The sequence below is a fragment of the Lucilia cuprina genome, chromosome 3, assembly GCF_022045245.1.
Source record: "Lucilia cuprina isolate Lc7/37 chromosome 3, ASM2204524v1, whole genome shotgun sequence".
Classification (NCBI taxonomy): Eukaryota; Metazoa; Arthropoda; class Insecta; order Diptera; family Calliphoridae; genus Lucilia; species Lucilia cuprina.
The window spans coordinates 7,305,191-7,319,399 of NC_060951.1; the positions used below are offsets into that span (position 1 = coordinate 7,305,191).

The 14,209-nt window shown below is 30.6% G+C and overlaps 1 protein-coding gene across 5 annotated transcripts in view; it reads left to right on the forward strand.

The window, feature by feature from the left end:
• Positions 1-69: 69 nt before the first annotated feature.
• The window catches only part of LOC111678708 (clathrin heavy chain), a 28,237-nt gene continuing 14,097 nt past the window's right edge, over positions 70-14,209 (forward strand). For 3 of the 5 annotated variants that reach the window (XR_006940322.1, XM_046946928.1, XM_023440126.2), the window contains exons 1-2: positions 70-222; positions 2,080-2,310. Coding sequence is in view for 4 of the 5 variants with exons in the window: in XM_046946928.1 (XP_046802884.1) it covers positions 2,269-2,310 (42 nt within the window). In the remaining variant the exon portion in view is untranslated. Of the gene's footprint in view, positions 223-1,391; positions 1,409-1,432; positions 1,457-2,079; positions 2,311-14,209 lie in introns of those variants that run through there. The other 2 variants (XM_046946930.1, XM_046946929.1) reach the window with 2 other exon arrangements.

Genomic DNA, 14,209 nt, shown 5'->3' on the forward strand with positions numbered 1-14,209 from the left:
TTTTAAAGCAAAATGCAACTCTAATTATTTTACACCTCTGTCTGGCAACAAAAAAACTTAACAAATATTCACCTCTCTATAGTGAACAAATCACTTTTTATCATTTTTATTCTGTCATTTTTCACGTACAAATCGATATGTTTTTACGCGTTTGAGAAAAAACCGATTTCCGACTAAAAACACTAGTGAAAATTTCAAAAAACTTGTTAAAAACACTAAAGGGTAAACAAATAAAAGAAATTTTATTAATTTACTTAGATAACTAAGCGTGAAAACACAGAAATTAATAAAAATAAAATTACTTTAAGGAAGAAAAAAATTTTCTTTCCCTTTGACGAAGAGTAGTGCAATTAATGCATACCATTATATTAAAACGCTGTAAAGTGTTTTTGTCTCTTTCTCTCTTGTGATGTTTTTATGGGTTAGAGAATCTCTTAGTGTACAAAGTTAAATATGTCGAAGTGAAGAATGATTTGATTGGAAAAAAGTGGGCGGTTTGTGCTAAATGCTGGTGTTTTTTTCCTGCTACTTATGTTTTACAACCAGTGTTTTTTTGTATGTTTTCTGCAGTTATTTGTTTATGTGGCATACGTGGAAATATTTTGTTTGATATTTTGTAAATAAAAAAAGGAAGTGTTATAAAAATAAATGGTGAAATTCCTTTTTATTGAAGTAAATATTGTGTTTATTCTAAGAAAATTTTAATATTTTGTATTAGTTTAATTAATTTGTGTTATTGTGTTAAATGCAAAAAAAAATCAAATGTCGGTATTTTATAATGTATGAGTAAACTTTGAGGTGAATTTGTATATTTTTGTTGTTTTGTTTTTTTCATGACAAATTGTTTTTGTTTTTAAGTTAGAATTTTAATATTGGCTTTATAATTATAACATAATTCTAATAATTTTCTTTAAATTATTAGTATTTTTGTGTATTTTGCTTTAATTTAATTTTTCATTAAAATTTTAACGTTAACCAACACTTAGCTCAAAGTTACCTCTTTTTTTACAGTGTGGTCAATTTTATCACAAAACATTGCTCAAATCAAAGTTAACTAATATTTTTATATATTTGTTGTGTACTTCCTCTCTAGATTAGACATTTTTTATTATAGTTATGTTGATTTAGAAACTATACTTTTAATTCCCTTTTATTTCATTTTTTTACAAAGAAAACTGTTTAATTGAAAGAAAATCGCTTTATATATCAACACTGTTATTAAAACAAAAATTCACCACTACCACTTTTTTATCGCATTTCTCCTTTGTTAACGACATTTGCCTTTGTAAAAGCAGAACAAAAAACGACAGTCATTTTTAGGAGTTTTGTCATAGAAGCGGCTTTGATTTATTTTACGTGTGTGTCAAGAAAAAAAAAGAAAAATTAATTAAATAATTGAAAAATAAAAGTAAAATTATAAAATAGAGTGTTTTTTTTAAAAAACAACAAATAAAGTGTAAATAATTTAAAACAAAACTAATGACAGTTATAGGCAAAAGAAAAACAGGCCGTAAAAATATTAGTTAGATACCTATCTTTAGTAATTTTATAAAGCAATTAAAAATGATTGAATAATATAACTAAATAAAATTTCCCAAGAGTTTTAAGCAATATTTAACTAATTATATTTAGATTTATTTTTTTTAGTAATTTAATAAATTTCTTTTAAGATTTTCTTAGAAAAAAAGAACTAGTAGCATAAAAACTTACACCTGTCTAAGTGTGTGTATGTGTGTGCCTTAAAAAGTCTCGTAATAATAAAATTAATGTTAATCAAGAAAAAAAGTGCGTGTAACAATAACAACAACTAGAAGAATAAAAAAACAGTAAAAGATCATTTAAGCAGAGCGTTTAACTAAAAAACATAACTACTAACATACGTACATACATACATATGTATATGCTGTTTTCTCTAACCCTATAAGAGAGAGTGAGAAAGAGTACAGAAAAAAAAAACACGTATTACAATTTTCTGTTGTTGCTGTAGTTTGGTGTCATTCACAGATTTTGTATTTTTTTCTTCTTCTTCTTTTTTTACACTTTAATAACATTACATTATCTTTCATTGACTTTTTATAGCAATAACAACAACTTTATACAAGTAATATTAAAAAAATAGTGGAAAGGAAACATAAAAAGAATTACAAAAAAAAAAAAAGAAAACAAACAAAAACAATACACAACACATAACTGCAGTGTGGCATTTCTCTAAACGTCAAACTTTTTCCTTAAAAAAAAGAAGAGTGATTATTATAGAAGGTGCACAAAATGACTCAAATACTACCCATACGCTTTCAGGAGCATTTACAGGTGAGTTTTTTTTTTAAATATTTATATTTCCAAACATATGTTTTGGTCGATAATCTGTAACAAATTTAACAATCTTTAGTTTAGAATGTGATATATTTATCTAATTTCTGGGGTATGGCTTAAACATTCCCAGCAGTTCGACGGGACAGTCCCGAACTGACCGGTTAAGTGGGGCCACCACAAGTGATGGCCCCTAGCCACCTGACTAACCAGGTGACCGACCATTTTAACATGGGCTTGTCCTACCAGGAAGTCAATCGTCACTCTGCAACCTACAAAGAGACAGTAAAGAGGCGATTGCCTTCGCTCTCGCTTACAAATGGGGCACTTAAGTGACGACTGTCTTCATTTTCGTTTACAAAGAGTTTATTTGTGACGAAAGACCAAAAACATACGAATTAGATTCAACCAGGTGGTAAGATATTAATGGAACTAAAATTTAAAAATTTCAAGTATCTACTCTCTAGAATACTATGGGACAATAATGTGACGATTGACCCGAAAGATATAAATTTGAGTCCACCAGATGGTGGCATATTAGTAGAAAGTAATAATCATTTCTCCAAGAGATGAGTAAAAAAACTACTTTCGGAAATACAAAAAAAAAACAACTTTTAAGAGTATAATCTCTAGGTTACTTGAGGACAGTAAAGAGACGACTGTCTCCGCTCCCGCTTACAAAGAGGAAACTAAAGTGACAACTGTCCTCATTCTCGATTACAAAGAGTCATTCGTGACGAATGATCCAAAACATACGAATTACAGTCATTCAGGTGGTTAAATATTAGTGAAAATTACATTCTTTTTCGTATGCATTGACTCTTTGTCGAACTGCTGGGTTGTACAGAATCAGATGCGATTCAAATTTGTATAGTTTCTGGTTAGGATTTGCAGATTAATTATAAAAATTATTAATTTGTACACAATGTTTACATGGAGGGACAAATTGTTTAAAAAAGTTTGCCAGAGGGGGGCGTATGAACCTTGTTTTACTTCTTCTTTCTCTACATTAATGTATAGACAGATGTATAGACATGTTGACCAACTACTAAAACATCTTTAAAAATCTTCTGAATTGTTTGCAATTTTATAAAACTCTTCTCTTTATTGTGTTTCTACAAATTTTAAAGAAAGTTTATCTTTCTATGAGTTATGTTAATATTCCATGTATTAACTTTTTGCCGTCTACTTATCTTTATAAAATATATTCATAATTGTATGTTTTAATTGTAAACTCATTCTTTTTAACAATCTCTACTTGCTATTAAAAAAAATTATCGTATTAAAACTTGGGTGTATGTTTGCTCGTAAAAACAAATGGAAATAAATTATCATTTCAACTAAGCATGACTCATTTATGGTTTGAGGGAATGAATGGTTGGTTGTTTGAATTGTTGGATATTGTGCAAAGTTTTTTTTTTTTTCATTCCAATATTTCTAAAAAAAAACAATTGTTTTTATTTTTAGAAAAAAAAACTGCAACATTGTAAAAATAGTAGGTGTCAATTATTGTGGTCAGTTTTGAGGTTTTGATTTCTTTTTTTTAAGGTTTTAATGAAAATGAAACCATTTTTTATAAATTTTTGAATGAGTCATAAGTTATTTAAAACTAGTTTAAAATCCTGTTTATTAAAAATATTAAAAAAAAATAAAAAGTTATAAAATTTTTAGAAAAAAAACATTCTAAAGTACCACAATCATATCGAAATCAAAATCTACCATTTCCAAACCTAAATCAAAATATATTATTTTTAGTCACTTTTTTACAACAATAAATCGTTTACATTATTACAAATTCTCTAATTTCCTCTCAATTGCAAGTTAATTTAACAAAAAAAGCCGGTGTTTATTGTTTTTCTATATTAATACTTTTTTTGTTTTTCTTTATTTTTTTCCTCCTTACTCTTTATTATTGTAATATTTAATTGTATATACATATATATTTAACTTATTTGTTAATCATGTTGTTATTTTTTTAATTCTTTCATTAGTCTTTTTTTAACCTCAATTTGTATTCAATTCAAAAACTGGTTTTTAGAAAAAAAAACTACTCATCATCAACCAGTAAGCACAATAGCCAATAATTACGTTATAACAAAAACAACAAATACATACTAAGTACAAATAAGCGAGTTAAAAATGTACTTATGTATGTTACATACGTACATATGAAAGTACATAATAAGAAAGTACTAAGATTGAGAGAATATAAAAGAATGAAGAAACATTTCAAACAGGGATGGGAAGTTTAGTTAGTTATAGTTTGTTTAAGGGAGCCAGTTGTGTGTTTAAATTATTGTTTATAGTTCATACTAACACTATATTCCAGACTATAGTGTTGTCTATAGTCCAGACTATAGTCTTGTCTATTGTCCAGACTATAGTCTTGTCTATAGTCCAGACTATAGTCTTATCTATAGTCCAGACTATAGTCTTGTCTATAGTCCAAACTATAGTCTTGTCTATAGTCCAGACTATAGTCTTGTCTATAGTCCAGACTATAGTCTTGTCTATAGTCCAGACTATAGTCTTGTCTATATTCCAGACTATAGTCTTGTCTATAGTCCAGACTATAGTCTTGTCTATAGTCCAGACTATAGTCTTGTCTATAGTCCAGACTATAGTCTTGTCTATAGTCCAGACTATAGTCTTCTCTATAGTCCAGACTATAGTCTTGTCTATATTTCAGACTATAGTTTTGTCTATAGCCCAGACTATAGTCTTGTCTATAGTACATAATATAGTCATGGCTATAGTCCAGACTATAGTCTTGTCTATAGTCCAGACTATAGTCTTGTCTATAGTCCAGACTATAGTCTTGTCTATAGTCCAGACTATAGTATTGTCTATAGTCCAGACTATAGTATTGTCTATAGTCCAAACTAGTTTTGTCTATAGTACAGACTATAGTCTTGTCTATAGTCTAGACTATAGTCTTGTCTATAGTCTAGACTATAGTCTTGTCTATAGTCTAGACTATAGTCTTGTCTATAGTCTAGACTATAGTCTTGTCTATAGTCTAGACTATAGTCTTGTCTATAGTCTAGACTATAGTCTTGTCTATAGTCTAGTCTATAGTCTTTTCTATAGTCTTGTCTATAGTCTTGTCTATATAGTATTGTCTATAGTCCAGACTATAGTCTTGTCTATAGTCCAGGCTATAGTCTTGTCTACAGTCCAGACTATAGTCTTGCCTATAGTCTTGTCTATAGTCCCGACTATAGTCTTGTCTATAGTCCCGACTATAGTCTTGTCTATAGTCCCGACTATAGTCTTGTCTATAGTCCAGACTATAGTTTTGTCTATAGTCGAGACTATAGTCTTGTCTATAGTCCAGACTAAAGTCATGTCTATAGTCCAGACTATAGTTATGTCTATAGTCCAGACTATAGTCTTGTCTACAGTCCAGACTATAGTCTTGTCTATAGTCCAGACTATAGTCTTGTCTATAGTCCAGACTATAGTCATATCTATAGTCCAGACTAATGGTCTAAGTATAGTCCAGACTATATTCTTGTCTATAGTCCAGAATATACAAACACACCTTTGTCTAACGACCCTAACCTTAGTCATCGTTGACCTAATATATTTGAAGTATAAAATTCAGACAATATAAATGTTACAATAACTTAATAAAGCAATAAAACAAATAACAGAAAAAAAGGAAAAATGTCAAATAAGAAATACTTAGAAATGACACCAACAACATGCCTTGACAGACAGTCCATCAAAATTGTATATTGTTTATTATTATTATTGCTATATTTCTGTTGAGTAGACAATTTCTCACTTTGTCAATTAATATTAATTGAAAACATTCCTCCAAACAGCACAATATATATAGTACCAACAACAAATTGCAGATAAAAAAGAGAAAGTAATTCATAATGTTTTTCCAATAATGAAATTAAAAACCGCGAGTAAACATAGTTTGTAACTGCTGGTGTATATACATTTTTTTATTATATTGTAGGGGTCGATAAAATTGAAGATAAAAGTAGGATTAGTAGGGGGAGGATACTAAAAAACATAGATAAAAAGATCTCAAAAATATAGAGGGAGTTAGAGAAGAGTGTAAATAACAAACCAACACTACAAGTTAGTACCTACAACAATAATAACATTATTGTTATTAAAGCACAAACAACAACTTTATGAAAAAAAACGCATGCGCTCCAATAAATTTACAAAAAAAAAAAAAATCATAAAAAATGTAAATGTAGAGCAACAACCTTAAACAAAACTTATGTTTGTTATAATGATCAAATAGTCTTGTTTTGTATTGTAATATTTTGTATATCAAATATTTTTAACTTCAATAAAAAACTCTGTTTACAATAGACTATAGTCTGGCCTATAGACAAGACTATAGTCTGGCCTATAGACAATACTATAGTCTGGCCTATAGACAAGACTATAGTCTAGCCTATAGACAAGACTATAGTCTAGCCTATAGACAAGACTATAGTCTGGCCTATAGACAAGACTATAGTCTGACCTTTAAACGATACTATAGTCTAGCTTTAAGACCAGATTGAAGTCTATGCTATAGACAAGACTATAGTCTGGCCTATAGACAAGACTATAGTCTGGACTATAGACAAGACTATAGTCTGGACTATAGTCTGTCCTATAGACAAGACTATAGTCTGTCCTATAGACAAGACTATAGTCTGTCCTATAGACAAGACTATAGTCTGTCCTATAGACAAGACTATAGTCTGTCCTATAGACAAGACTGTCCTATAGACAAGACTATAGTCTGTCCTATAGACAAGACTATAGTCTGTCCTATAGACAAGACTATAGTCTGTCCTATAGACAAGACTATAGTCAGACTATAGACAAAACTATAGTCAGATTATAGACAAAACTAAATTGTGAATTATAAACAAGACTTTATTTAAGATTATAAATAATAAAAATAGTTTACACCAAAGGCAAAAATATAATCTGGACTACACATAAAACTACTTCCGCTTTTTACAAATTAATTTTTTTTTTATTATTCCCTTGAGATCCCATTTCTCCACAATTGTAAACATATTGTATAAATTTTATGATTTCTTACTAAACTTAAGATTTGTCTAAATGTTTGTGGGTGTTTTTGTAATAATGTGATACCTTAACTATTGTTGTAATTGTTGTTGTTGTTGTTGTCTGCTTATTACACCATTGTTGTTGTCTGCTTATTACACCATTCATACTTTAACGGTTGTTGCTCTACATTTACATTTTTTATGATTTTTTTTTTTTTTGTAAATTTATTGGAGCGCATGCGTTTTTTTTCATAAAGTTGTTGTTTGTGCTTTAATAACAATAATGTTATTATTGTTGTAGGTACTAACTTGTAGTGTTGGTTTGTTATTTACACTCTTCTCTAACTCCCTCTATTTTTTTGAGATCTTTTTATCTATGTTTTTAGTATCCTCCCCCTACTAATCCTACTTTTATCTTCAATTTTATCGACCCCTACAATATAATAGAAAAAATGTATATACACCAGCAGTTACAAACTATGTTTACTCGCGGTTTTTAATTTCATTATTGGAAAAACATTATGAATTACTTTCTCTTTTTTATCTGCAATTTGTTGTTGGTACTATATATATTGTGCTGTTTGGAGGAATGTTTTCAATTAATATTAATTGACAAAGTGAGAAATTGTCTACTCAACAGAAATATAGCAATAATAATAATAAACAATATACAATTTTGATGGACTGTCTGTCAAGGCATGTTGTTGGTGTCATTTCTAAGTATTTCTTATTTGACATTTTTCCTTTTTTTCTGTTATTTGTTTTATTGCTTTATTAAGTTATTGTAACATTTATATTGTCTGAATTTTATACTTCAAATATATTAGGTCAACGATGACTAAGGTTAGGGGTCGTTAGACAAAGGTGTGTTTGTATATTCTGGACTATAGACAAGAATATAGTCTGGACTATACTTAGACCATTAGTCTGGACTATAGATATGACTATAGTCTGGACTATAGACAAGACTATAGTCTGGACTATAGACAAGACTATAGTCTGGACTGTAGACAAGACTATAGTCTGGACTATAGACATAACTATAGTCTGGACTATAGACATGACTTTAGTCTGGACTATAGACAAGACTATAGTCTCGACTATAGACAAAACTATAGTCTGGACTATAGACAAGACTATAGTCGGGACTATAGACAAGACTATAGTCGGGACTATAGACAAGACTATAGTCGGGACTATAGACAAGACTATAGGCAAGAACTATTTTTAAATCCAAGTTGTTTAATAAAAATTCGTTTATTCCAGCACCTTGGAGCTTGCTTTAGTCCATATAAGCTTCTCTTTAAGTTGCATACTCGGTTCGTTCCATCATTAAATCCTTCTGGCTGCTTCATATAAATGTTTTCTTCTAACTCGCCATATAGGAATGCTGTAGACACATCAAATTGTGCTAAGTGTAAACCCTCGGTTGCGGCAATACTTAAAATTGAATGAATAGTGGACATCCTTGCCACCGGACTAAATGTTTGATCGTATCCAACACCCTTCTTTTGGTTAAATCCTTTTATCACTAACCTGGCTTTGTACTTATCAATTGTTCGTCTGGATTTGTTTTGATTTTGTACACCCATTTTCCAGGAAGAGCTTTGTAACCATTTGGTAACTCTGTTAGTTCCCAAGTCTGATTTTCTTTAAGCGAATTCATTTCGGCAATCATGGCTTTTCTCCAATTCTCTTTTTGATCGCTTTCAATAGCTTCTTTGTATGTACTAGGAGTTTGGATTTTGTTTACATATTCGACGGAAGTAAGTACAATATCATGATTTATATTATCAATGATAACTGTACGATTTCGTAACCGCTTCGTGTTGGGTTCATCATCATCGGAATATTCTCTCTTTCTCGTAGACGCTTACTGCTTCGCGGTTCGGCATCTTGCACCGCATATTCACTACTACTTTCCATACTTAAGGATTCATCTTCTGTTTGCTCACTTATGGTTTCATTTTCTGTTTGTTCACTTATGGTTTCATTTTCTGTTTGCGCTTCGGCTTCTTGCTGCGCATCCTCAAAACCTTCGAAATCTTCGCAATCACTTTCACTATCGTATAATTCTTCTTCGTTATTTTCTTTTATATTTATAGTTATAGATTTATCATTATTTTTATTAATTGTTTTATCATTATTCTTGTTATTTGTTTCGGTTTTTTGTTCATCTTTATTCACATATTTGCTGCAATCTGTAACGTTTTCTAAGAATTTGACATCTCTCGATAGTTCAACAGTGTTTTTATTTTCAATGTATACTCGATATCTTTCATTTCCATCATAACCAACAAGAAATCCTTTAATTGCTTTCTTATCTAATTTCTTACGTTTCTGACTTGGTATTATGAATGAAAACATGATGATCCGATAATTCTGAGGTGATTAATTCTAGGTTTCTGTCCATGCCAAAGTTCAAATGGACTAACATCTTTTACAGAACTCTTTCCTGTTCGATTAAGGATATAAATAGCTGACTTTACAAATTCAGCCCACAGACTATCAGGAAACTCAATATCCTTGTTTGAAAATTTAAATGTTCGCGCCATCTCTACAATTGTCCTATTTTCTCTCTCGGCTTTACCATTCTGTTGAGGGGTGTATGGAGCAGTTAACTTATGATTAATGCCATTAAGTTTCAAAATATTCTTTATATCATTACTGATAAATTCTCCACCATTATCACTGAGAATTGTTTTAATAGTGTGGCCTTGATTTTTCGCATTAGCTAGCATTTCTAATAGGGTATCCTTCACATCTGATTTATTTCTTTTATAAATATCCATACCTGTACTTTGTATAGTCATCTTTATAAATCACCATGTATCGATATCCTTTAAATGAAGGAGGGAGGGACCACAGACATCAGTAGAAATAAGTTCACCAGGAGTTGTTGCTGTCTCACATCTTCCAAATGGTAACCTGCACAATTTGCCATATACACACGATTCACACACTTCTTTATTATATTTAACTTTAAACACCAAATTCTTTTTGTATTTTATTCATTACATGTTGCTTATTTTGGTGTCCCCATCTTTCGTGGTATAATTGTAAGATTGAACTTTTATCATCGGCCATGTTCACTTCACTTACTGTTATTGGAACAATACTTGTTTTGTACAGCGATCCGCCTATTTCTCGTTTTCCAATTAAAACTACTTCATTATTTACTTTAAAATAACATTTTTGCGGAAACGATTTAAATTCACTTGTTGAATTTTTATCATGTGCTGCCAAAACCGAAAATAGGTTTCTTGTAATTCCCGGAACATACCAAACATCTTCAATTTAATCTTGATTTCTTTATTATTGTTAATTTTAGATTAAAAACTCTACAGTACCTTTACCAACAGCATTAAGGATTTCTTTACCAGCAGCTTGAATAGAGTGTGGTTCCTTGAATCTTTCATATTCAATGAAAAATTCCGATGAATTTGTCACATGTTTTGTTGCACCATTATCTACCCACCAATCCACTTTAGAAGTCACTGTATTTACTTCATCTGATATAGTTTGAAGTGCCACGTTGGAATCTTCAACATTTTCTTTTTGGGGCTTACTTGGTTTTCCATCTGCAATCCATTTGCGACAAACTTTTATCCAATGTCCTTTCTTTTTGCAATAGTGACATATAACCTCTTTCTTATTAAGTACTTTAAAATTCTTTTTACGATTGAAGTCTTTTCTTTGGTTTACCATCAAAGCTTCTTCATTGTCACCCTCAGTTTCACTCTTCAGATTTCTTTCGAATAGGCATAACTGCATTATTAATTCATCTAGTGTCTTGTCACCATCTCGGGTAAGCATCATCCAACTGGATTTAAAATATCATAAATGAACTGGGTAAAACATACAAAATTTGCACACTAACAATAAATCGGGCAACGCATTTTCATTTTTTAATTTCAGACCGTTATTTATTTCGTTAAACAAATTCTTTAATTTTGAAATATGTGTTGAAACATCTTCTTTATTATTCCATTGAAAAGAAAAAAGTTCAGTACACATCTTAAATAATTGGTCTTTCGATGTTGCCTCATATTGTTGTTTCAAAGCTTCCCACATTTCAAAAGCAGATTCCTTATCCATCACTTTTTGATAAATTTCATCGCTTATTGTGCTTGTGATGATGCTTTTTGCATAGCAATTGGCCTTTCTAAACAACTCACATTGTTTTTTGTGTTCTCTTAGTTGAACATCTGTTATCTGACCTTCAAGGGGCTGTGGCTTAACGAGCTTATTCTCAACCACATCTAGTGCACCCTCATAAAATTCAAAAAGATCTCTAACCTTTCTCTTCCATATTGGCCAGTTGATCTCACCAGACAGTTGCTTGATGTTTTTGCAGAATTCCATTTCTTAAATCTTTCTTGATCTTGACTATTCTTGAGTCTTGACTTTTCTTGAATCTTGAATTATCTTCAATCTTGAATTATCTTGAGTTCTTGAATAACTTTTTATTTTTTTTTTTTTTTTTTTTTTTAAATTATTCTCACACAATTATTTTCTTCAAAAAAAATTTCTTTCAATTTTTTTTTTTTTTTTTTTTTATTTAAATTTCTAAGATTTCTGGGCACATAACCTATTGTAAACAGAGTTTTTTATTGAAGTTAAAAATATTTGATATACAAAATATTACAATACAAAACAAGACTATTTGATCATTATAACAAACATAAGTTTTGTTTAAACAAGTACAATACAATTATTAAAACATAACTTCAACATAGTCTTGTCTATAGGCCAGACTATAGTCTTGTCTATTGGCCAGACTATAGTCTTGGCTTTAGGCCAGACTATAGTCTTGTCTATAGGCCAGATTATAGTCTTGTCTATAGGCCAGATTATAGTCTTGTCTATAGGCCAGACTATAGTCTTGTCTATAGGCCAGACTATAGTCTTGTTTATAGGCCAGACTATAGTCTTGTCTATAGGCCAGACTATAGTCTTGTCTATAGGCCAGACTATAGTCTTGTCTATAGGCCAGACTATAGTCTTGTCTATAGCATAGGCTTCAATCTGGTCTAAAAGCTAGACTATAGTATCGTCTAAAGGTCAGACTATAGTCTTGTCTATAGGCCAGACTATAGTCTTGTCTATAGGCCAAACTAAAGTCTGTCTATAAGCCAGACTGTAGTCTTGTCTATAGGCCAGACTATAATCTTGTCTATAGGCCAGACTATAGTCTTGTCTATAGGCCGGACTATTGTCTTGTCTATAGGCCGGACTATAGTCTGGCCAGACTATAGTCTTGTCTATAGTCCAGACTATAATCTTCTCTATAGGCCAGACTATAGTCATGTCTATAGGCCGGACTATAGTCTTGTCTATAGGCCGGACTATAGTCTTGTCTATAGGCCAGACTATAGTCTTGTCTATAGGCCGGACTATAGTCTTGTCTATAGGCCAGACTATAGTCATGTCTATAGGCCGGACTATAGTCTTGTCTATAGGCCAGACTATAGTCTTGTCTATAGTCCAGACTATAGTCTTGTCTATAGTGTTGTCTATAGACTCGTCTGCAGTCTTGTCTATAGGCCAGACTATAGTCTTGTCTATAGGTGAATCTATCTATATCTATATATTGAAATCCATTCTGCCCGCCGACCATAATGCTTTTTTTTAATTTTATTTCGCAAAAACAGCGGAAAAATCTTTAATTGAAAAAAAGAAAAACAAAACAGAAACTAAGAATCATCATCATACTGGCGCCTAAGTGATTTTGTACATAAACAATTAGATATTGTGTGTGTTTGTATTTTCTTTCTGGTCATGAGATGCAAAAATTTTTAACAAAAACATTGATTAAATACTAAAGTTCAACCGAATATTTATAGAATGTGTATAGAAAGGAAATGAAAATTAGGTTAAAATTATAATATGGAAAACGAATGCTATAGCAATTTTTATGGTTACTGTAGAAAGCCTTAGACTATGTGGACTGACTGGTTGATGTTCCCTCTGTACACCATGTTATCTTGAAATTCATACAAATTTCAGTTTTGATCGAATAATTTGCTTATTTTCTTTTTGACTTTTTAATGACGGTTTCGGTGAACCTCTAACCGAATATTTTGATTGCTTTAAATGCCGGTTTCGGTGGATCTCTAAATAATGAATCAAAAACAAATGACTATGTACTTTGTTCGACAAATTGTGCAAATGCACAAAAATACACTTGAATTTTTGTTGTTTGTTAGTTTGTTAAGCCTTTTTTATACATAGGATAATAGTCGACATTTGGAGGTCATTTGAATTAGCTACACAAAGTAAGCTTTGTTTATAATCTTGTCTATAGTTTAGACAATAGTTTTGACGATAGTCTAGACTATAGTATTATTAACAAGTAGAACTATAATGTTAAATATAGTCAAACTATAGTAAATATTAAAGTTGAGCTATAGTCAAGATTAGTTTCGAACTTTAGTCCAAACTATAGTCAATACTATAGTCCAGAAATAGTCAAAGTATAGTCCACACTGTAGCCAATACTATAGACTAGAATATAGTCATAATACTATCCAGTCTATAGCCTTTTCGAACTATAGTTCAAACTATAGTATATATTAAAGTTGAACTATAGTCTAGATTAGTTTCGAACTTAAGTCCAAACTATAGTCAATACTATAGTCTAGAAATAGTCAAAGTATAGTCTGCACTATAGTCAAATTGTAGTACAGACTATATTCAAACTATAGTCCAGACTATAGCCCATGCTATAGTCCAGAATATAGTCATAATACTATCCTGTCAATAGCCTTTTCTAGAGATTATATTCGAACTATAGTACAAACTATAGTCTAAACTATAGTACAAACTATAGTCTAAACTATAGTCTAAACTATAGTTAA